The sequence below is a fragment of the Kockiozyma suomiensis genome, assembly GCF_038497685.1.
Source record: "Kockiozyma suomiensis strain NRRL Y-17356 unplaced genomic scaffold V2V93scaffold_8, whole genome shotgun sequence".
Lineage (NCBI taxonomy): Eukaryota > Fungi > Ascomycota > Lipomycetes > Lipomycetales > Lipomycetaceae > Kockiozyma > Kockiozyma suomiensis.
The window spans coordinates 803,809-822,891 of record NW_027117671.1 but is presented as its reverse complement, the minus strand read 5'-3'; the positions used below and the strand labels follow the sequence as shown (position 1 = coordinate 822,891).

At 43.1% G+C, this 19,083-nt stretch overlaps 10 protein-coding genes and 1 non-coding gene across 11 annotated transcripts; 5 read left to right on the top strand and 6 right to left on the bottom strand.

Moving 5' to 3' along the window:
- Nucleotides 1-97: 97 nt before the first annotated feature.
- On the top strand, nucleotides 98-1,866 carry V2V93DRAFT_398286 (kinase-like domain-containing protein; the record flags this gene model as incomplete). Its single annotated transcript, XM_066912549.1, has 9 exons — nucleotides 98-114; nucleotides 164-202; nucleotides 271-318; nucleotides 376-549; nucleotides 611-800; nucleotides 854-968; nucleotides 1,032-1,183; nucleotides 1,241-1,466; nucleotides 1,534-1,866. The coding sequence occupies 9 exons, from the start codon at nucleotides 98-100 to the stop codon at nucleotides 1,620-1,622; spliced, it is 1,050 nt and encodes a 349-aa protein (XP_066765517.1). The 3' UTR covers nucleotides 1,623-1,866.
- A 426-nt stretch (nucleotides 1,867-2,292) lies between these two features.
- V2V93DRAFT_371316 (uncharacterized protein) lies at nucleotides 2,293-4,661 on the top strand. Its single transcript, XM_066910477.1, has 4 exons — nucleotides 2,293-2,495; nucleotides 2,561-2,698; nucleotides 2,760-3,120; nucleotides 3,174-4,661. The coding sequence occupies exons 1-4, from the start codon at nucleotides 2,343-2,345 to the stop codon at nucleotides 4,586-4,588; spliced, it is 2,067 nt and encodes a 688-aa protein (XP_066765516.1). The 5' UTR covers nucleotides 2,293-2,342; the 3' UTR covers nucleotides 4,589-4,661.
- On the bottom strand, nucleotides 4,606-5,254 carry V2V93DRAFT_371313 (mitochondrial 54S ribosomal protein bL34m). Its single transcript, XM_066910476.1, has 2 exons — nucleotides 5,058-5,254; nucleotides 4,606-4,991 (listed from the first exon to the last, which is right to left on the bottom strand). Exons 1-2 carry the CDS (start codon nucleotides 5,147-5,149, stop codon nucleotides 4,709-4,711), a joined length of 375 nt encoding a protein of 124 aa, XP_066765515.1. The 5' UTR covers nucleotides 5,150-5,254; the 3' UTR covers nucleotides 4,606-4,708.
- Nucleotides 5,255-5,356: 102 nt separating this feature from the next.
- Nucleotides 5,357-6,069, top strand: V2V93DRAFT_371312 (uncharacterized protein). Its single transcript, XM_066910475.1, has one exon. The coding sequence runs from the start codon at nucleotides 5,417-5,419 to the stop codon at nucleotides 5,879-5,881; it is 465 nt and encodes a 154-aa protein (XP_066765514.1). The 5' UTR covers nucleotides 5,357-5,416; the 3' UTR covers nucleotides 5,882-6,069.
- Nucleotides 5,985-7,924, bottom strand: V2V93DRAFT_371310 (major facilitator superfamily domain-containing protein). Its single transcript, XM_066910474.1, has 4 exons — nucleotides 7,673-7,924; nucleotides 7,555-7,616; nucleotides 7,448-7,498; nucleotides 5,985-7,350 (listed from the first exon to the last, which is right to left on the bottom strand). Exons 1-4 carry the CDS (start codon nucleotides 7,801-7,803, stop codon nucleotides 6,056-6,058), a joined length of 1,539 nt encoding a protein of 512 aa, XP_066765513.1. The 5' UTR covers nucleotides 7,804-7,924; the 3' UTR covers nucleotides 5,985-6,055.
- Nucleotides 7,925-8,000: 76 nt separating this feature from the next.
- On the bottom strand, nucleotides 8,001-9,434 carry V2V93DRAFT_371308 (uncharacterized protein). Its single transcript, XM_066910473.1, has one exon. It carries the CDS (start codon nucleotides 9,031-9,033, stop codon nucleotides 8,155-8,157), a length of 879 nt encoding a protein of 292 aa, XP_066765512.1. The 5' UTR covers nucleotides 9,034-9,434; the 3' UTR covers nucleotides 8,001-8,154.
- A 130-nt stretch (nucleotides 9,435-9,564) lies between these two features.
- Nucleotides 9,565-11,004, bottom strand: V2V93DRAFT_272765 (uncharacterized protein). Its single transcript, XM_066907174.1, has 3 exons — nucleotides 10,382-11,004; nucleotides 9,888-10,312; nucleotides 9,565-9,829 (listed from the first exon to the last, which is right to left on the bottom strand). Exons 1-2 carry the CDS (start codon nucleotides 10,688-10,690, stop codon nucleotides 9,962-9,964), a joined length of 660 nt encoding a protein of 219 aa, XP_066765511.1. The 5' UTR covers nucleotides 10,691-11,004; the 3' UTR covers nucleotides 9,565-9,829; nucleotides 9,888-9,961.
- A 53-nt stretch (nucleotides 11,005-11,057) lies between these two features.
- V2V93DRAFT_371304 (uncharacterized protein) lies at nucleotides 11,058-12,629 on the bottom strand. Its single transcript, XM_066910472.1, has 2 exons — nucleotides 12,361-12,629; nucleotides 11,058-12,306 (listed from the first exon to the last, which is right to left on the bottom strand). Exons 1-2 carry the CDS (start codon nucleotides 12,376-12,378, stop codon nucleotides 11,320-11,322), a joined length of 1,005 nt encoding a protein of 334 aa, XP_066765510.1. The 5' UTR covers nucleotides 12,379-12,629; the 3' UTR covers nucleotides 11,058-11,319.
- A 326-nt stretch (nucleotides 12,630-12,955) lies between these two features.
- On the top strand, nucleotides 12,956-15,317 carry V2V93DRAFT_371302 (uncharacterized protein). The gene is made up of 3 exons (XM_066910471.1): nucleotides 12,956-14,057; nucleotides 14,111-14,326; nucleotides 14,397-15,317. The coding sequence occupies exons 1-3, from the start codon at nucleotides 13,029-13,031 to the stop codon at nucleotides 15,174-15,176; spliced, it is 2,025 nt and encodes a 674-aa protein (XP_066765509.1). The 5' UTR covers nucleotides 12,956-13,028; the 3' UTR covers nucleotides 15,177-15,317.
- A 972-nt stretch (nucleotides 15,318-16,289) lies between these two features.
- Nucleotides 16,290-17,352, bottom strand: V2V93DRAFT_325217 (ceramidase; the record flags this gene model as incomplete). Its single annotated transcript, XM_066907492.1, has 3 exons — nucleotides 16,290-16,999; nucleotides 17,059-17,147; nucleotides 17,288-17,352. The coding sequence occupies 3 exons, from the start codon at nucleotides 17,350-17,352 to the stop codon at nucleotides 16,290-16,292; spliced, it is 864 nt and encodes a 287-aa protein (XP_066765508.1).
- Nucleotides 17,353-18,851: 1,499 nt separating this feature from the next.
- V2V93DRAFT_t46 lies at nucleotides 18,852-18,925 on the top strand. The gene has a single exon. It is a non-coding gene; the product is annotated as a tRNA-Ala (tRNA).
- Nucleotides 18,926-19,083: the final 158 nt, after the last annotated feature.

The following is a 19,083-nucleotide window of genomic DNA, read 5'->3' as shown; positions in this document are numbered from 1 at the left end:
GGGATTATCACCACTCGGTTTCTCTCCACCTAATTCTTCTACCTTTCCTCGTAGGCCGGGCTTTTGCAGTGCTTTGCTGTTTCTTTGAAAGCTCATCATGGCAGACTTTATCAGGTTCGTGTGGATGAGATTGCTTAGTACGGGTGATACTAACTTGCTGCAGGACTCAAATCTTTGGCACGTCCTTTGAAATCACAAGCAGGTATTTTGCTATTCCTTACCGTATCTCTGCTCTTTTTGCTAGTTCAGGCTTTAATGGTCTTATTATAGATATTCCGATCTTAACCCGGTTGGAATGGGTGCTTTTGGTCTTGTATGGTAGGTATAATGCTTATTCATGTGCATAAATCCTTCTCAATACTCACATTCTATTAGCTCCGCGCGCGACCAGCTCACCGGCCAGCCCGTCGCCATCAAAAAGATCATGAAGCCATTCAGTACGCCAGTTTTATCAAAACGAACTTACCGCGAGCTCAAGCTTCTCAAGCATCTCCGCCACGAAAACGTCATCTCCCTCTCCGACATCTTCATCTCTCCTCTCGAAGACATGTCCGTCACTCTATCGTTCCTGCCTTTCATTCACTAATACTGACGGTCTAATCTATCTTAGTTATTTTGTCACCGAACTGCTTGGCACTGATCTACACAGACTTCTGACCTCTCGCCCACTCGAGAAGCAATTCATTCAGTACTTTCTCTACCAGATCCTCCGTGGGCTCAAGTACGTCCATTCTGCTGGCGTCATCCATCGCGACCTAAAACCGAGCAACATCCTTGTTAATGAGAACTGTGATTTGAAAGTATGCTAATTCTTTAAGTCAATTGCCAGGTCTTATTTGCTAAACTATATTAGATTTGTGACTTTGGACTAGCTCGTATCCAGGACCCTCAGATGACGGGATACGTGTCTACTAGATATTACCGCGCTCCAGAAATCATGCTCACTTGGCAAAAATATGATGTCGAAGGTATGCATCGGCTGAATAAAAAAGATTGAAGTAAGGAGATTTATATATTAATGCATTTTATAGTCGATATTTGGAGTGCCGGCTGTATCTTCGCCGAAATGTTAGACGGCAAACCGCTTTTCCCCGGAAAGGACCATGTTAATCAGTTTTCTATAATTACTGAGCTTCTTGGAACTCCTCCCGACGACGTCATTCACACGATTTGCAGCGAAAATGTATATATAACCTGTCGAACGATTTGAAAAGTCGCCAATTGCTGATGTATCATTTAGACCCTTCGTTTTGTAAAATCTCTGCCAAAAAGACAAAGAATACCCTTGTCGCAGAAATTCAAGAATGCAGATCCGCAAGCTATTGATTTATTGGAAAAGATGCTGGTTTTCGATCCACGGAAACGAATTACTGCCGCTGAAGCACTTGCTCATGAATACCTCGCGCCTTATCACGACCCGACGGACGAACCTGTTGCTGAAGAGAAGTTTGACTGGTCATTCAATGGTATGCTATTAATTCTTAAAACTCTATATGCGTATAGATGATTGCATGAAATACTAACGCGGTTTAGATGCGGACTTGCCTGTTGACCAGTGGAAGGTTATGATGTATTCTGAGATTCTAGATTTCCATAATATAGATGGCGGCTTGGTGCAGTAGCTACTGTCCAAATGAAAAATTTCTGTGCGATTTTTACCAAAAGAGCGCAAGAAATCTGTTTGGCAGCTTTGCTTCTGCGGATTTTCAAAACCGAGGTGGATGATGTACATTATGCTTGCGTGTGTGTTTTTGTTTACTGTCTTTTATGACCAGGAAGAAGAGCCGATGTGGCATAAGGTAGCGGGGACTCTGATTTTTCCATTTGGTTGATTAGTAGTACGAGATACATACAATCATATGCAGTTGCTCCTGCTGTTGGCATTTCCTTGCTTTTCCCTGGTTCCCTGGTTTTTGTTAGCTGCTTCTTTGTTATCTGTTTTTGGTTTTCCTTTTTTCTGTGTATTTGTGCGCTATCTTAATTTTTGAATAACGAATATGTCAAATGTACTGAAACTTGGATGTGTAAATGTTGATACAATTGTAAGAACATTCAGCCAGCATAAATGATAGTACCACACAAATATGATTAAAAAAAATCTGACTAGTTTTAATGAAATTTATCTGAACTGATATGAGGAAGAACTATTAATTAAATTCATTGTAGATCTTAAGATTGTTAACTAAAAAAGCATTGTATTTATACGAGTATTTAAAAAGACGAGGCTCAAGGTTCAGTCAACGTCATCTGACAATAAAGTAAAGTTAACACTCTCACTTTTTAGATCCACCACAACAGCAAACCGCCAAACATAGGGAATCACAAAGAAAAAAGAATATAGAATGACCGCTTCAGAAGCGGTGGTCAGATCTATTGTTTTATTTTTGCAAAATGGTTCATTTCCAGATTCGCAAGTTGCAGACTCCACGATTTCTAATTCTGCGAGCGTGAAGGCTGTCTCTCGTGCCGTTGACGAAACAATCTCTTCCATTAAAGTATTATATTGTTTTTACAGTTTATTGACTATTAAAAGAATCAAATGTCAACTAATAAAAAATAGGGAGACATTGAGGCTCTTGGATTTGAAAATGCGTGGGATCTGGACATGTATTTGTCGCAGTCGCGGGAGTTATATAATGAAATTGAGAACTCAGAGACTCAGCTTGCAGAGTTGGAACAGGCTGCTAAGCAGCACGAGGTCTGAATACTTTTTATTGTTATTTATATTGGGATCTGTCGCAGCTAATCAAGATAGATAGAATGCCGACGATAAGCTCTACGAACTCACAGACATGCTAGACACATTAACTGTCTCTTACAACTCGACAGCTTCTCGAATAGATGCATTAAACAAGATCTGGTTTATAAAAGCAACCCTAATAGAGCTTCGCTCGTGTTTTCAATCAGGAATGCTCGTACAGACAGTCCCTTTACTCAAATCTGCGGAATCGAAAATCACCGGGTTTGCTGATTGGGAGCATATTACTCTTTTGAGTACGCTCAAAGAAGAAGTCAATGCATTGGATTCCAAAGTATTTCATCGATTGGATATGCTATGGACCAAGTCGATTGTTTTTCAAGGCGACTATTCGAGAATAACTATTCATAAATCAGTTGAATGTAAGCTCTAGTCTTTTGATTCTTCGACTCACCAATCATTAATTCTTGTACAGCTCCCGAATTCAGCGACATGTCACTTGAAGATATAGCCGACGCTTTAAGAAGATACGATTATGCTGGAAAATTGAAAGCGTTAACTACACAGCTGCGCACCAAGATTCTTCTACAAATCCTCGACACTTCACAAGCGTTGACAGTCACCACCGAAGAAATATCTGATTCGAAATCGAGTCTTTCAATAGTCGCAGCTGATACATCCTCCTATACAATTGGCGCCGTTTTTGAGAATCTATCAAACTTTATCATATTTATAAATACAATGTTACCAGAAGCAATTGCGCATTCGCTTGCAATCGAATTGTCTTCCGTAATTACATCAACGTTGATCGATGTCAACTTGCAAGAGTGTGTTCCGTTAGATCTTTCTTCTCTAGCGGAATTTGAAGCTACCCTTGTTCAGATTCGCCAGTTTGATGCCTTTATGAAAAGTCAGCACTGGACGCGAGAACTCGAGCTCGAGGAGTGGGTACGTCGTGTGCCGTCTGTATGGTACAAGAAGAAATGCGATTCGGTTCTTGTGCAAACGCGGACGATAGTAAGCCAAGCCGCGACTAGCGATCGAAAGATTGTTGAACGAACAGGGGTTGAGATGTCATTTGACGCAGTGCAGGAGGCGTCTGAGAAGCGAGAGTCTAGCGGTGGGAGAAGAAGTATTGAGGTTATGGCTGCTACTGTCGACCACCCTGCACAAACCAGCGATGATGCTTACGATTGGAACGAGGAGTGGGATAACGATGCGCCGGCATCACCTGTCAAGCCGGCAGATGTGGACAATACTGGTGACGATGACTGGGGCGACTTTGATGTAGACTTTGACGATGAACAGCAGGAAATCGACTTACCAGCTGCCGTGACCACAGTGGAAGAACCTGATGATTGGAATTGGGGCGAGGATGAGGATGGGGATCCCAACCCGTCTGCGGCACCGTCACCAGTACAAAAGAAAAACCTGACACCGCTACAGCCGAGGAAGAAACTAAAGCCATTAATTCCAAAAAGCTCACCATCAAAATTCTCTTCTCGCAACTCGAGTTTAACAGAGTATTCACTTGATCCCGAATCGCAGCCTAGTCTTAACGAGACCTTTGTCGTGACTTCAGTACCGCAGCAAATTCTAGGTTTGATTTCCAGTCTCACGCGTGACTCGGCAGATTTATCTACACGGCATCGCACATCGTCAATTGCACCGGCAGCTAAACAGCTGCAAGCACTGATAAGCTATGTTTTAGCCACCTATCGAGCATTGGCGCCGCTTCACTACGGGGATAGTTTTGATTCAAAATTTTACCTGTCGAATGACTGTTTACATCTTGCTGAGCAAGTTGGAGGGAGAATGCGAGATTTGGGGGCCGATGCGTTTCTGCTCAAAGAGATGAGTAATAGGTTATCTGCGGACGAGATGGCGTAAATTCGTAAATTTATAGCTTATTTTACACACTTGCTAGGGTGCTATTATAATGAATAATAATACAATTGCGTTCGTTCTATATACATAAAGCCCACCAGTTCTTGTTTGAAAAAAAATCAATTAATGACTGAGAAACCAGCGACCCTTAGCTTTCCGTCTTGCAATGACCTTACGACCACTTTTTGATCTCATACGTGTTAAAAATCCAAATCTTCTTTTTCGCTTAAATGTGCTCGGCTGGTAGGTATTTCCTCTAACTTTCCATCGTCGCTGATTTGAGATATTTGACAGGATTGAGGATGTGGTAGGGAGTGCGTTGTCTGATGCGAGAATAGAGCGGGAGACGAGGGACGAGCGAGTGTTTGAAAGGATACTCGATGATGATAATATAGATGACATGTATCTATATATGAGATAAATAAAATCAGCACATGAAGGATCGCGCAAGAAAGAAACTGGAATTGGATACCGTAGCGAAGAAGGCATGGTATTTCTCGCAACCATGGTTTGTAAACTCAGCGTTCGCACACTGACGCGGGCGAGCGAAAAAAGTGATTGCATTCTGTCTTTCTCTTAACAAAAATAACAGAATAAATCACCACTCTTTTGAGGAAATGTAAGAAAAGGTGCAAAGTAATTGCTTCTTGAGATTCTTAATAAAAGGGTTGAGTCGAATAGCTTCAGAAGGGACAAGCACGAAAAGAAATGTAAGAAAAGTTTAAAATGTACCATACCCTCATAAACGTCAGCTAAATTTATTTTGGCTTCTTTTTTTTTTTAAATCTCAGCTCTCTCTCAAAGGAACAAAGCACAAAAGTATTGATAATAATGTCAATGCTAAACACTTCAAGAAGAGACAATGGCGTAACAGTTGTTCATGTCACTGCGCTTCACAAACTAAGTGACGTCGAGGCTCAGCATCTACTTGACTCCTTTCTAGGTACACTTCAAGATCCCACTACCACCATCACCACCACCGCCGCCTCCACAGAGCAAGAAAATGTTCATACAACACAGCAAAGTACAGCTGGTTCGGCAGGGAAGCTTGCTAGCTTGAGTAATTCAGTTGTGCAGCAACTGAATCGGATAAGTCGCGACTTGTTGGGATTACCACCTGTACTGCGCAAGCGTAAACGCGAGGATATTGAGGTTTCCGGAGATGTTCTGGATGATGGGGCAGAAGAGATGGAGGTTGATGGAGATGAAAAGAGTGATAAGATAGACAAGAATGAACGCAAGAGATTGAAAAAATTACGACAGAAGGAGGAAAAGAGACAGAAGCATGCATCATGACCTGTTTAATAACTAACTACTTCATGATTGTAATAATAGGACTTTGCATTTGGTATTTGAATGGCGTACGTGTTGATCGTGAAACGAAACTTAAAAGTTATTGCTATTCTTGAGTTATTTATTTATGGATATATTTACATTATATAATACTATCAAGCGGTATACAAAATATGTTTACTGCGCCTTAACTTGCTCGCTCTCTACTTCCAAAACCCCAGACTCTGCATCTTTAATCTCTTCTGAATGGGTGGACATCTCCACAGAATCAGTATCCGATTTAGCCTTTCCGTTACTACCAAAGATGTACCCACCCGTAAACATAAACGCCGGAATCGAAGCAACAAAACTAACGACACCCAAAGTCCAACTCATGGTTTTAAATCCATGCGCGTCAACCACAAAGCCAGCTTCAAGCGGTCCAATAACACTACCAGCCGAATACGCAAGATTAAACAATCCAAAAGCTTGTCCATATGCGCCGCCTTTACCGAAAATTCCTGGCGTCGAAGCTTCAGCGTCAGTGACCACAGTCGAGATCTCGGCCATGGCAGACGGAAGCATCATCGAGACAGCAAGACCGAAGAGGGTGAGTAGCGCAAACATGAGTACAATTTGCGAAACCCGGTCATCGTCAGGTAATCGAAGAAGAATAATGAATGGCGTTGCAAGGAAGAACCCGGTTCCTAGAGGATATCTGGCGCCATATTTATCTGACCACCATCCAACTAGGGGACCAAGCATAGAGGTTATAGCTATAGGAAGAAACAGCATGCCGGCGCCAAGAGTATTAAAATTGAAGATTTCTTCGGAGCGGAGCGGGAGAGTCGTTTCGAGTCCTGTGAGAACCCAGCCGAGAATGATGGTGAGAAAGAGGCCGTTCGCCATACGCTTATTTAATAAAAGACGAATAGTAACTGGAACTTTCGATTTTTTGGCAGTAGCGCCAGCAGCATCAGCAGCCGTCGATGTCTCGTTTGCTTCCTCTTCTTGAGGTGACGACTCGGACACCTCGTAGATTTGCTCAATCTCAGCTTGCGCGTTTTCGGTATCCGGCTCGGCGGATTTAAACAGCTTCAAATCCTTTTTTTCGAGCATAAAGACCCGAAAAAAGATATCAGCGGCAATGAAACCAAAGCAAAGGCCAAATACAGAGTAATACCCGGCGCGATCATACAAGACGCCACCCAACAGGGGACCAAGGAATCCACCCAAACTCATCCCAGTCCCTACAATACCCATCATTTTCCCGATATGCTCTTCAGGAAAGGAGTCGGTGATGAGAGCGAGACCGACGGTCCAGACCGCGGCGGCAGAAATGCCTTGCAGGAGACGACCGATGATGAATAACCAAAAGACGCGAGTAAGGCAGAGGATGACAGTTGCGCCTGTGAGAGCGATAAGACCAATCATCATAAATAGGCGGCGGTTTTGAAAGCGGTCGCAGAGATAGCCAAAGACGGGAGAGGCGCCTGCACGATGACGTTAATGAGTCAAATTCCCCTATGTGTATATATGTAGACATATATATGTAGACATATATATGTAGACATATATATAGAGACATACCGAGGAGCCCGGCGGCATAGACAAATATGAGGATGGAGACGTATTTCTGGACTGGAAAGACGGATCAGAAAAGTGAGAATGAGAAAAGAAAAGGCGATGAGCGATACCATTGTCTTGACTGACACCCATACGGTCGACGAGGGCAAAAGGCGCGACGGGGATCACAATGCTAACAGCATACGTCAGTAGTGAGTCCAATAAAGAGACTGAATAAGAGAAAAGTACCCATATAGCAGCAGGTCCATGAACACCGCGAGTGTGACTGTGGTGACGATGACGAAGCCCGAAGCACGTAGCTCGAGAAGGTACGGTCTAACATTAGGGTCTGTGGCGAAGAGACGGGCGATGAGCTTCATGGTGATAACGATATGAGGACCAGCAGGAGGAGGATTGAGAAGAAGGAGACACTCTGAATATAAGAAGAGCAGAGGGCTGTTGTCGGCCAATCGACAGAAAATTAACCCCGGACTCAGAGCCAGACTCGGACTCCGAAAAAATGAAATAGAAAACTGGTTTGAGTCACGACTCGTATTGAGCCGCAGGTCACGAATACGATAACTTTAAACTTTAGTGTCAGTTAATAACACTATGTACTATTGCTTTCATTGCTTTAATTACGATATATCTATAGAAACACATGAAGCTTAATCAGATCCCGTAAGCAAAAAATGACAGATATATACAATTATTAACAAGATTAAAAATATCTATTTCCCTTCAACACCTGGAAGTCTTAAAGTAGTAGAAGCTGGCTCCCACGCCGTCCGCGCAGGAGTGCTAGTGACTGTAGTCTTTTGTTTGGTTGCCGCTTTCGCAGCGTCGTTGGAAAGCGTGGCCGAAGTAGCAGTAGGGGTACTTATCAGAGCCGTCAATACAGATGACGTGATCTTATCTGTCTGTGACGATTTGTCGATTGTAGAGCTCTTTGCTGTTGGAGAAGTGGTCGTTGTAGTCGCGGTGGAAGTTTCTTTTTCAGGTGGCATGTATCCAGGGACATCTGTCCGACCTGCTCCTAACGATGATGATGAGGTGGGGAGTTCATCAGAGGGTGTTGAAGTAGATGTGGTAGACGTCATTATGACATTGGGCACAGGTGGTGTATCCTGTTGAACAGCAGTAGAACGTGTTGTCGTCTCTGTTGTAGATAAAGCAAAAAGAGTAGTTGCCGTCGATGTGACGGCAGGCGTAGGGACTGCAGCTGCCACGGTAGAAGAGGTACTGCTGGCTGTCGCTGGCGCTGCCACTGATGTAGTGTCTACTACCGCAGAATGCTTCCTGGACATAATCCCACCTAAAACACCACCCACGACACCAGCAGCAACGATGGCAATAATTGCGAGTGCAATTATTATCAATCGTCGCATGTAGGTGCGATTTTTTTGCTGCCCATTAGCACTTTTGCTATTTTCAAGTGAACTATTCAATTCATCGTTTAATAGCACGCCTGCCTCCGTAAACATCATTTGCTGGGTAAGTGATCCCTTGCGATCTAGATCTGGAGGCGAATCTGAGCCAGAGTCGAAAATCCGGTTAAGTCCTGTTGTCGACTCCTGGGAGTCTACTGTGTCTAGGCGGAGACCAGACATTTCGTCGCTTGCATGATCGTTGTCGTTTATGCCGTATCTCTGTTATCCAGTCAGTTCACAGGCTTCTTTCACATGATCATCATACAGTAGACAACATACGTCGAATTCAGAGGCAGAAGGGGAGGGACATTCAGGCTGGTTGTCGTAATCGTAAAACTCGTCACTACGAAATGTACGACTATGATCAACCATATTGAGGCACAGATGCTTTTCAGCTATATAAAGGATGTATTGAGAAGCAGTAGTAAAGAACAAAGAAAGGAATAGATATGAACAGAAGAATAAAATAAAAGGTGCAGATGAAGAGGCGCAGGAGATTGAGCCTCTTCCATGCTTAAAAGTTAAGATTACTGCGACGGTTTATAATCTCCTCGCATGCACTATTTGACCACTAATCTTCAACCCCCCCTAAATAAACAACCCCCGGTATCATGAAATCATTTTTTTAAATAATTCACAGAGCATAGTAACGAAGAATGAAAGCACAGTAAAGAAATGAAATGTACTAGAGGTGCTATGCCCTGAATAAGAAATACTAGAGCCGCACGCTACCGCAAGTTTGCACTCAGTTTTAGCTTCATCCGTCTCTCCTTTGAACCACAACAGAGCAGCATCGCTTTTTATGCTTGATCAAGATCTAAGCTTCATTACGACGTGGTCAATGTATTCTATTATTATTCGAGTTGCTATTTGTGCGGAGTTCTGAATATCGATATATAGTCTGCATTAATGTAATTCAAGTACAAATGGAATCAGAGTATACCAAGCAGTTTTTCCACATTTCTAAAACACCAAACTATAGACCAAATAGTTAGTCGAAAGCCATTTAAGCTCAATCTAACGGCGAGTTCCCTTCTATGACTAAAAGCATTATAAGCATCATAAACCACGTGCGTTTTAAAAGTTCAGCAAACAACACGTGATTATTCTAATTGATAATGAAGAGAAAAGTGATGGTGACTGCAAAAGTCATCAATATATTTGGTATTTTTGGCAGAGATGCTGCATTTGGGCTGGATGTGAAAGAAGAGGCTGAGGATGTAATACTAGAAGGGGATGATGATGCTGATGCTGATGCTGATAATGCTGATAATGCTAATGATGAAGTTGAGGATGGAATTGATAAAGATGCAGGACTTGACAACAAAGAAGAGGACGAGAAAGACAAAGTAAGAGATACCGCACTGGAGATAGAAGAAGACGTACTGCTAGCGGAGCGGTCAAGAATCCAATTCGCACCAGGTAGGCATCGTGCGTTTGCTACGTCACATTCTGTGTTCTTTTCACATAATCAGATTGTTAATATCTTGTACAAGATGATGTACCATATATAATTCTATAAACGTACCTCAGGGCAGCAGAATCCGCCACAGTTATTGTCAGTGACGAGCGAGCAGTTTGCGTCAGATACGTCAAGGTTGCAAGTTGCGCCCTTTTCACAGCACGCCAATGATCCGCTTGAAGTAAGCACACATTCAGAAAGAATGGGACAGCAAAATTCCGGATTCGAGGGGCAGGCTGCATTTGAAGCCGGACAGGCAGCATAATTAAAGAAAACTTCGTCCACGTTTGTTGTCCGGTGTTTGATGACTGGTGTGAGGCCTTCTGATGCTGCGGCAGATACAAAGAGGAGGATGCATAGAGCTGCTGATTTCATGGCTTTGTCTTTATTTCATTGAATTTACAAAAGCAAGTGAGCTGTATGTATGTATATGTATGTGCATCTGTATATTCTACACAATGCAGACAGGGAGAGGTAAGAGAAAAAGAGCAAAGCATAAAGAGTGAAAAAGAGGTAATGATCTGCGTAAAGAGGCCACAGATGACGGTAGACAGTAGATCTCTTTCACACTTCAAGTAATCTCTGCTTTGCTTACCTCTGAGATCAATACTTTTGACCCTCTGGTTATGATATGATATATGTTTATCACGTTTATTACAGATGTATATTACAATTGCGTGCGCCGTAGTACTAATGCTTTAATTAGAATCTACAACGGCGCACTTTTTTAACTCTGCCGTCCCTACAGTGTGCGTACGTCAATACCCCCTTATACTGCAGGTAACTTCATCTACATATCCCACAATTATATCAGTAGTAATAACAATAATGATCGTAAAGAGAGTAATTGAGAATTGCATTCTTACAGCAAAATATAGGAGAATATTTACAAGAAAAATAAAACGGCGCTCTGCCTAAGCATAAATCCAGATCCCAGCTCTTTTGCTAATCATACATTCACGTAGCTTTTTTTTCCTTTCTATCATCAACAATAGCTAATAGCACTAGCATATCGTACAGCAACCAGGAGAACGTAACTTTCTCTCGGCCAGGGGTAAATTACTGTCGCCGCTGCGTTTCCGAGCGTCAGAAGTCGACAAACTAGATCGTAAACGCTCTGCGTGCTCGGGAGGTGGGTGTAGAACGCTGCCTGTATTTGACAGGACTTTCATCATATTAGAGCCTGACGTATTCTCACCGTCGTCGTCGTGGAGTGGTTCTACCGTGCTTCTAGCTGTCGGGATGGCAGATGCCGTCGTAGGTGTAGGGGTATCGATACCACCGTCAGCAGGCATCATACTGAGCGGAGAAACAGGTCTCTCTATATCAGTCTGTTGCCGGTGCCTATGTTTTTTATGAGGTCTATCTGAGCTGGAATGGTGCGGGTGGCTACTATAGTGATGATGACGATGGTGGTGGTGAGACGGATGCTGATGCTGACGCGGATAATGATGCGGATAATGATGACGCTGGCCGGGACCAGCAGCAGCACTGCTGGCAGACGAGAGCTGGTCTTCGAAATCCGAAGAATCTGAAGGCTCTGAAGTCTCGTCTATACTATCTCCTCTGCGGGTATATGAGAAAGAATGACGTACAGGAGAGAGCGAGACAGAGTGATCAGCCGCTTCGTTTGTGTGCACGCGAGTTGAGGACGCAATCGCAGATATGGCTGCCACTGCTAGTGCGCCGGCGGAATTATTGGTGCTAGGCAGAAGAGAATCAGTCGGGGCATAGAACGATCGTGAGCGGCTTGCGGTAGAGGGGCTTGCGATCGACGAGGACGAGATCTGTACGTCAAGCGACGGACGAGGCGAGGCAAGGTTCGATGGCGCACTCGCGCATTCGGAGAGCACAGGCGAGGTTGCAGCGGACGACGAAGATTGCGGACGGGACCTGGAGGAAACAGAAGACGACGAAGTACCAACGCGACGGAGGGCGAGTGAGGGAGCCGGGGCAATTACCTGGCGTGACCAGTTCTCGACGTCGCGGTACTACGGAGGAGTTAGTCTTGAAAAGGAGAGAGGAAGGAGGAGAAGAGAGCATACGCCGAGCGAGGAGGTCATCCTCTGCAAAGTCAAAGGAAATAAAAGAAAGAGAAGAGGAAGGAGAGCAAGATAGGCACAAGAGATCAAGAAGATGAGAGAAGACAAGATATTTTGAGTCGAGAACAAGGAAGAGACGACAGCCTCTTTGAAGCTCGGCAAGTCGGGATTAGCGCTACCGAGATCCTACGTCATCGCCGGTGTTCACGGGCGGCTTTAGTTTTGCGCAAAGGCAGGATAATTAGGCCATTGCAATTCAATTACTGCTATTTGTTTGTGGTATTATTTGTAATTTTAACTGCATCTGAATATTACTTTGCAGTGGCTGGCTGGTATTCGCGCAGAAGGCGGCTTTTCGCTACGGGACTGTCAAAAGCCGAGACTTCCGCTTCTTTTTCTCCGGAACTTTACCATCCACTTGTCTCCAATGCACCTCTCTTTCTCTCTTCATCGACTGCGTAATATCGTGATATTCTTGGCTGTATTTGCTTTATATTTATATACACATATATTTTTTGTAGTATTATTCGGCAGTTGTTTTATTAGTCATCGCTTATCTAATTTTCAGGGGTTGTGAAACCTTGTCAGGCAGCAGTAGCACCACTCGTCTCCTCTCATTCATCACCCTCGCAATCTCATCAACGCCCTGCTCCCTTTATCGTCCTTTTCGAATGATGTCGCCAGCTCCCATTGAGCCGGCTACTCCGGTGGTGGTCACCTCATCATCGACGCCGAATGACTCTCCGGCATCCCTCTCCACCATTGCTACTGCCCTCTCTGCTCCTCCTCCTCCACCTCCTTCAATACCAGCTGCTTCTGCTGCTTCTGCTGAATCTTCAGGTCTGACTTCTTATGATGCTATGACTGTCTCTTTTTCGGTGCCGTACATTGTGCTTTTTGAGCCTGCGCAAAATGTCTTTGCTTCTTCAAATGCGTATAATCTCTGGAATGATCCACAGCATCAGCAACAACAACAATCGTTAAGCGCAGCTCCAACGCAGCTGCGATCCTTTGACAATCTTGCCTCCATTCAGAATACTATATCAATGATCAATCGCGAGGAGAACGTTGTTGCTTCTGTTACAATTGATAAACGATCCAGGAAGATGGCGACAATCGCATTGAGTGGTACAAGCGCTGCAGTCTTGACTGAGCGTGCTCGCGTGCTGAGAAGTTATTACGAGATTGGCATTGATCATGTTGGAATTGACACATTCCAACTACTAAATAAAGAAGGCAATATTCAAAAACTAGTAGCAGAACAACTTGAAGCTATTGCAAATTTCACTTCAACTAGTATCTTCATCACAAACACACTCGATCCCTCTCTGCGTCCGCAGAATCCTACTGCGCTTGATATGGAGGAAATCTGGAAGCCATATCATATTCTCACTTATGGAGATCTTGATAGTATTGCTTTTGCGAAAACGCGGCTTGCATTGCTGATCGATGACTTGAACGGGTTTTTCATTGATCGTATCGCAGTCCCGTTTTCCACGCATCCGTTACTAGCTGGACGCGAGCAAGCCAATTTCCAGAAAATTACTCAAGACACCAATACTAAACTGTATACGCCTACATTATTTCCTTGCGTGCATGCGTCAATGGATGACTCGCACCCTAGGCGAGAATATGATGATATCTTTATTGTTGGCCAGGAGGCTTCCGTTGACCGTGCGCGAGACATGATTGATGATTTGGTATGTTTTTGATCAATTATTTTATTATTTTGAATCTTGCTAACATGTAGTAGATGAGAAAAACACCAGTATATAGCAAAGACTTTGTAATTTCGATTGCAAAGATAGATCATATTCTTTTGCATTCAATTGATAAACTTGAAGATTTATCGCGCAAAAATGCAGCATTTATTCAATTCCCATATCTAGGGGCGGCGAAGCCTGTAGTTCGGGTTCAATGCGCTTCAAATATCTTTGTCGAAAATACCATTCGAGCTGTCGCCAAACTGGTATGACTTCTGCTTTCAAGCTGCTTTTTTTTAAAAGAAAAAATTTTGTTGATTGATGAATGAAATATAGACTACCGAGATATATTCGGCCGGATACTGGATCCATGAAGGTCGCACCGATGACGAAGGATATCTGATCCAGCCTAAATCTCTTCCGCCTACTAGGTCGATTCGTGACGCACTTGAACGAATCTCCGCGACTTCCACAGCCGATATTTCTTTTTTGAAAGGCATATTCGAAGTTTTAGGTGAAGCTGAGCCAGCAAAGTCGGCGATTTCACAAATCAGAGGATTACCATTCTGGCCTAATGAAGAGCATCAAGTTCGGTTTCGTCTTGAACTAAGCGTTGATCAACGAGAGTTCATTGCTGGAAAGAAAAACGGCAAAATAAACCGGATCATGTCAACTGCTCTTGCGTGGATCAAATTTGTACCATTTACCGAGTACAATTTTTTTGTTGACCTTGTGGTACCTAATTACTCTGGCGCATTATACGGCATGCAGTTACTCGAAGAAGAATTACCTGCCGAGATTTCATTTTACGTACCTGAGACCTATCATCGCTCAATCATTGGTCCAAGCGGTCAGCAAATCCAGCAATTAATGCGAAAATATAATGTCTTTGTCAAGTTCTCAAATGCATATGAACAACCTAGTATCGCGCAAGGCGATGATCCTACATTAAGCGAGAGCTCAAGAATTGATAATGTCGTCGTTAGATGTCCGGCAAAAAATAAAGATAGTCTTGAGCCAGCTAAAGAGGAAATATTCGAATTGTTGTCGTTCTTGATTAATGGTGGCTCGACGGGTTCGCGCGGACATCACTCTAGTGGAAAATTAAGAAGATAAAAAATGAGGGGAGAGAGGCGATGTTATAAAATGTAATGGCTATGATTTATGGAGTTTTAAATTTTTTCTGTATTTTATTTTGTTGCTATGTATACATATATCTATTCGCGTAGACAAAATTTAAGTAATATTGAAAATGGAAATATAGGAGATGGTTGGTAAAAAGAAATCGATTTCAAAAAGCTGATACCATACAAAAATCGACAACAACAAAAAAGTTTGAGTACGAGAACATACCTTGCAGATAAACACACAAAACTCATATCAAAACAAATCAAAACGAACAAAACCTCTCATCGATGAAAAGTCCTTGGGATAATTCTCCCCCCTTTCTTGAAAGTTCTCGAAATGTAATCAAGCAACAAAAAGGATTGTCGAACAACTTCATCGACTGGAAGGAAAAGGAACAGTAAGAGAAATGGAAAACCGAGAAAGCCATGCACAGAAAAAAGAGCATTCCATTCAACGACGCAATAGAAAAAATTCGTCGCGTATGCCGTCGTTCTTATATATATAAGACACAAAAGACATCAACAAAAACTTCCTCGTGTGTTCTAAAACTCTATACAAAAGGAAAAAAAATGAAACATCTATAAGAAAATCAGTATGAGACCAGACTTTGATGCACGCGCTCCCCTAAACAGCAACATAAGAGGCGGTGTTCAGTGACTTTGTCGACCATTCAAAAAAACATATCTTCACAGCAGCAATAACAAGCCAACCCATCTCATTTTCTTGCTCATCGTAAGCGTCCTTGTCTCAAATTTTCTTTTTTGTTGTCGTTCAAGCGAGACTTCATCATAAAGTAGAAAATAAAACCCATCATAAAAAGTAAGATATATCACAAAGGCAAAAAAAATAAGCATTCTCAGCGCCGTAAAACATAATCGTAAAACCCAGCCATATCCGTTAACCAAAGAAAGAGAAGCAACGAAGAAAAAATTTGACAAAAAAGAACGTGGAACTTTGTTGAAAAAAGAGTGTGTGATGGCACGGATAGCTCTAGGTCAGTTTCACGGGCATTTTTTCTGTACTTTGAAAATTCGTAATCAAAATAATGAAAACCAAAAGCGAATAAAAGAGAAGAAAAAGAAAAGATAGATAGTACTGATACTAATTATTCTTCTTTTCAAGTTTCTTGTCGTTCTTGAGGTTCACATGCGGGAAAATGCCAAAGTCCCAGATATAAACGTACTCCTTCTGCTTACCAATCAAGCATACACGTAAGTATTCTAAAAATACAAGGTAATAATAAACGCCCAGTCCAGTCAATATATGCCACCATCCGTGCAACTCAAGCAGGAAACCAAGTGGCATGCCGACAGCTCTTCGGGCACCGCGAAGGGTGCTGCAGAAGTGGATATCGAGCATCCAGAGACCATAACCCGACAAGAACGTGACGATGCCAATTATGACGGTCTTCCACATATCCTTACGCACGGCGGCGTCGTCGATCTTGGTTACTATGAGATATAGCGAACGGAAGAGCACCATTCCAGTCAAAACAGCATAACCTGCCTGGTGAATAGTCGGATCCTTAAAATACAAGTACACGGCCGTCAGCGTGGCTGCACCAACAAAGATGTAAATTCCAAGAAGAATCGTGTCACGTTTGCTTCTGGCATAGGAAAAGACTGCCCAGGTGGGGATACAGGTGGCATAGATCATCGGCAGCTCGTCAAGAAGTTGATATTCATACTGCAAAGTCATATGGAACAGCCATGAGCCGATTCCAACAAGAGCAAATCCCATTGCTGTGAGAATGAAGCGAGTTTCGAGTTTTTGAGTTACCGAGTTGATGATCGAGTAGACTGCGAGTGCGACTTAAAAAGAAGCAAGTCAGTAGATGAAGATCACTCAAACAAGATAGACGGAGACTTACTGAACATGCCGTTTGTGATTGTGTTTACCGCCTCTGCAACGTATGGAGAGACGACATAATTTTCTTCGCACCAATCGATTGTAGATGTGCTATAGAGAGACGATTAGTATTTCATCCATCAAATGAAGCGGGAAACGGGCCGAAAAGCAGTGCACGCAATGGAGTAGCAAAATGATCACGCAACACTGCAAAGCAAACCCCCTTTCTTCCCAAACGCAAAAGACCTTACCGTGGACCCCAGAATCCATTGCCGGGAGGCTCAGGGTAGGAAATAGACCAAGGAAGTGAAGACATGGTAAGTGGGACAAGTGTGCGGCGTCGAGAGATGTGGAACAAAAGCCGAGGCCGAGTATAAGAATAGAAAGAAAAGAAGGAGACTGGATGTAAAGATATAAGAGTGACTTTATGATACAGCAAGAGTTTACTCCGGAAGAGTAAGCTGCAGAGTGTAAGAGGAGTAGGATGTAGAGAGGTAAGAGGGCAAAGTTGGGAGAGAGCCGGGCTAGCGATTGCTGCCAGAGTGGCGTCGCAGCGAACGGGTACTTTGCAAATAGCGCTTACGCGGCGGTATCCCGCCTATCGTCCTGTCCTGCCCCCGGCGTCCGCCAACCCAGCCTTCTGTCGCGTAGTAAATTCATTTGTGCGCAGACGCACTAGAGTCTTTCGTTTGTTTCGGTTTCAATTCATTAAAGAGGTGCTCCGACTGCGGTGGAAAGAGAGTAAAGTGCTTTCGCCACTTCCCAACTAGGAGTACTAATTGATCGTCCCGCAGCCACCTGGCCTGCCCACGTTCTGCTCACTTTTCTCAGTTCTCGAAAACCACGTGAACGTGGTTTACAATTTCTTGAATAAGGGCATTTTTCTGATCAGCCAATGCACGTAGCCGCTAATTTCAAATCTAAAAAAAGTACTGAGCGTTGCCTGCATTGATATTTGCTGCAATCGAGAATCGAGAAGCGATACCCGGCTCATGCGGCGAGCAGAACGCACGTACACTATCGTCGCTTGCGCCGTTCATTCTTACTTGTCCATTTGTGAACAGCCACGTTAACTAAGCCTCTAAAAGTATTTTGACAGTACTTTGACGATAAAAAGGCTGCCTCTCCTACTTTCTACGCCGTGTGTGTTGGCTTTCTGTACGCTGAGCCACCGGCGCCCCTTATGTAAAAAAGTGTAAAAGCTTATCCTATCTTATCGCTCCTATTTCCTATCATTCGTTCTGTGATTCTCTTATACCAATACACGATACGATAGCCCCAGTGTACTTTATATTTGCGTCAATGAATTTAGTCTTATTTTCATATAACATAGCCCGAAAAAGAATTTAACACGTAAACCTTGTAGATACATGCGACCGACCCTATCAGACAGTACATAGACATCCCAGAAATTCAGCCCTACAAATAAAGAGTAAAGAATAAGACGATTCCTCTCCTGTCTTTCATTAACAGGACAGCATTCGCCGTACTCTTTACCGGTCGCCGCTATATGCAAATCGCTGTCCGCCGGTGAAGAGTAACCCATCTTTTACCTAAGCAATACGGATCAGACGAAGCTATTGAGAAAACTCTAGTATTGATCTCCGCGAGATCCGAGCGTAGCGCCAGCTGAAACAATTCCAACCGCATGTCATACCAAAAGAACCATCGAATCTTAGAAAAAAAAATATCATCACTGACCGACGAATCCGCCCACTGACTGTTGTAGACTGGAATTGGCTTCAAAAAAAAATAAAAACGCTCTCAATTATTAGATGTTTATAGATGGTATTTTCAGCTTAAATTCTAAACTTTGGGCATGTAGTGTAGTTGGTTATCGCGCTCGCTTCGCATGCGAGAGGTCTCCGGTTCGATTCCGGACTTGTCCATATTTGTTTTTTTTTGCTAATGTCAGCTCAGGATATTTTTTTATTTGAAATTTTGTATTGCTTGATATAGACGTAAAAAATTGCTGAGTAGAAACTTGGTAGCTAATTTTTTGAATATTGTGTGCTTTTAGAGAACGCGTCGATTTAAAGTTTCAACT

Bases quoted from the DNA above. Each gene is read 5' to 3' on its own strand.
- V2V93DRAFT_371316 (XM_066910477.1), top strand. From the start codon at position 2,343: ATGACCGCTTCAGAAGCGGTGGTCAGATCTATTGTTTTATTTTTGCAA. The intron at 2,699-2,759 runs GTCTGAATACTT...CAAGATAGATAG, and splicing joins AGGCTGCTAAGCAGCACGAG to AATGCCGACGATAAGCTCTA. The intron at 3,121-3,173 runs GTAAGCTCTAGT...ATTCTTGTACAG, and splicing joins TATTCATAAATCAGTTGAAT to CTCCCGAATTCAGCGACATG.
- V2V93DRAFT_371313 (XM_066910476.1), bottom strand. From the start codon at position 5,149: ATGCAATCACTTTTTTCGCTCGCCCGCGTCAGTGTGCGAACGCTGAGT. The intron at 4,992-5,057 runs GTATCCAATTCC...TCTCATATATAG, and splicing joins ACCATGCCTTCTTCGCTACG to ATACATGTCATCTATATTAT.
- V2V93DRAFT_371312 (XM_066910475.1), top strand. From the start codon at position 5,417: ATGTCAATGCTAAACACTTCAAGAAGAGACAATGGCGTAACAGTTGTT.
- V2V93DRAFT_371310 (XM_066910474.1), bottom strand. From the start codon at position 7,803: ATGAAGCTCATCGCCCGTCTCTTCGCCACAGACCCTAATGTTAGACCG. The intron at 7,499-7,554 runs GTATCGCTCATC...CCGTCTTTCCAG, and splicing joins GGGTGTCAGTCAAGACAATG to TCCAGAAATACGTCTCCATC. The intron at 7,351-7,447 runs GTATGTCTCTAT...GTCATCGTGCAG, and splicing joins CTATGCCGCCGGGCTCCTCG to GCGCCTCTCCCGTCTTTGGC.
- V2V93DRAFT_371308 (XM_066910473.1), bottom strand. From the start codon at position 9,033: ATGTCTGGTCTCCGCCTAGACACAGTAGACTCCCAGGAGTCGACAACA.
- V2V93DRAFT_272765 (XM_066907174.1), bottom strand. From the start codon at position 10,690: ATGAAATCAGCAGCTCTATGCATCCTCCTCTTTGTATCTGCCGCAGCA. The intron at 10,313-10,381 runs GTACGTTTATAG...TTATGTGAAAAG, and splicing joins GCGGATTCTGCTGCCCTGAG to AACACAGAATGTGACGTAGC.
- V2V93DRAFT_371302 (XM_066910471.1), top strand. From the start codon at position 13,029: ATGATGTCGCCAGCTCCCATTGAGCCGGCTACTCCGGTGGTGGTCACC. The intron at 14,058-14,110 runs GTATGTTTTTGA...AACATGTAGTAG, and splicing joins GAGACATGATTGATGATTTG to ATGAGAAAAACACCAGTATA. The intron at 14,327-14,396 runs GTATGACTTCTG...AATGAAATATAG, and splicing joins TTCGAGCTGTCGCCAAACTG to ACTACCGAGATATATTCGGC.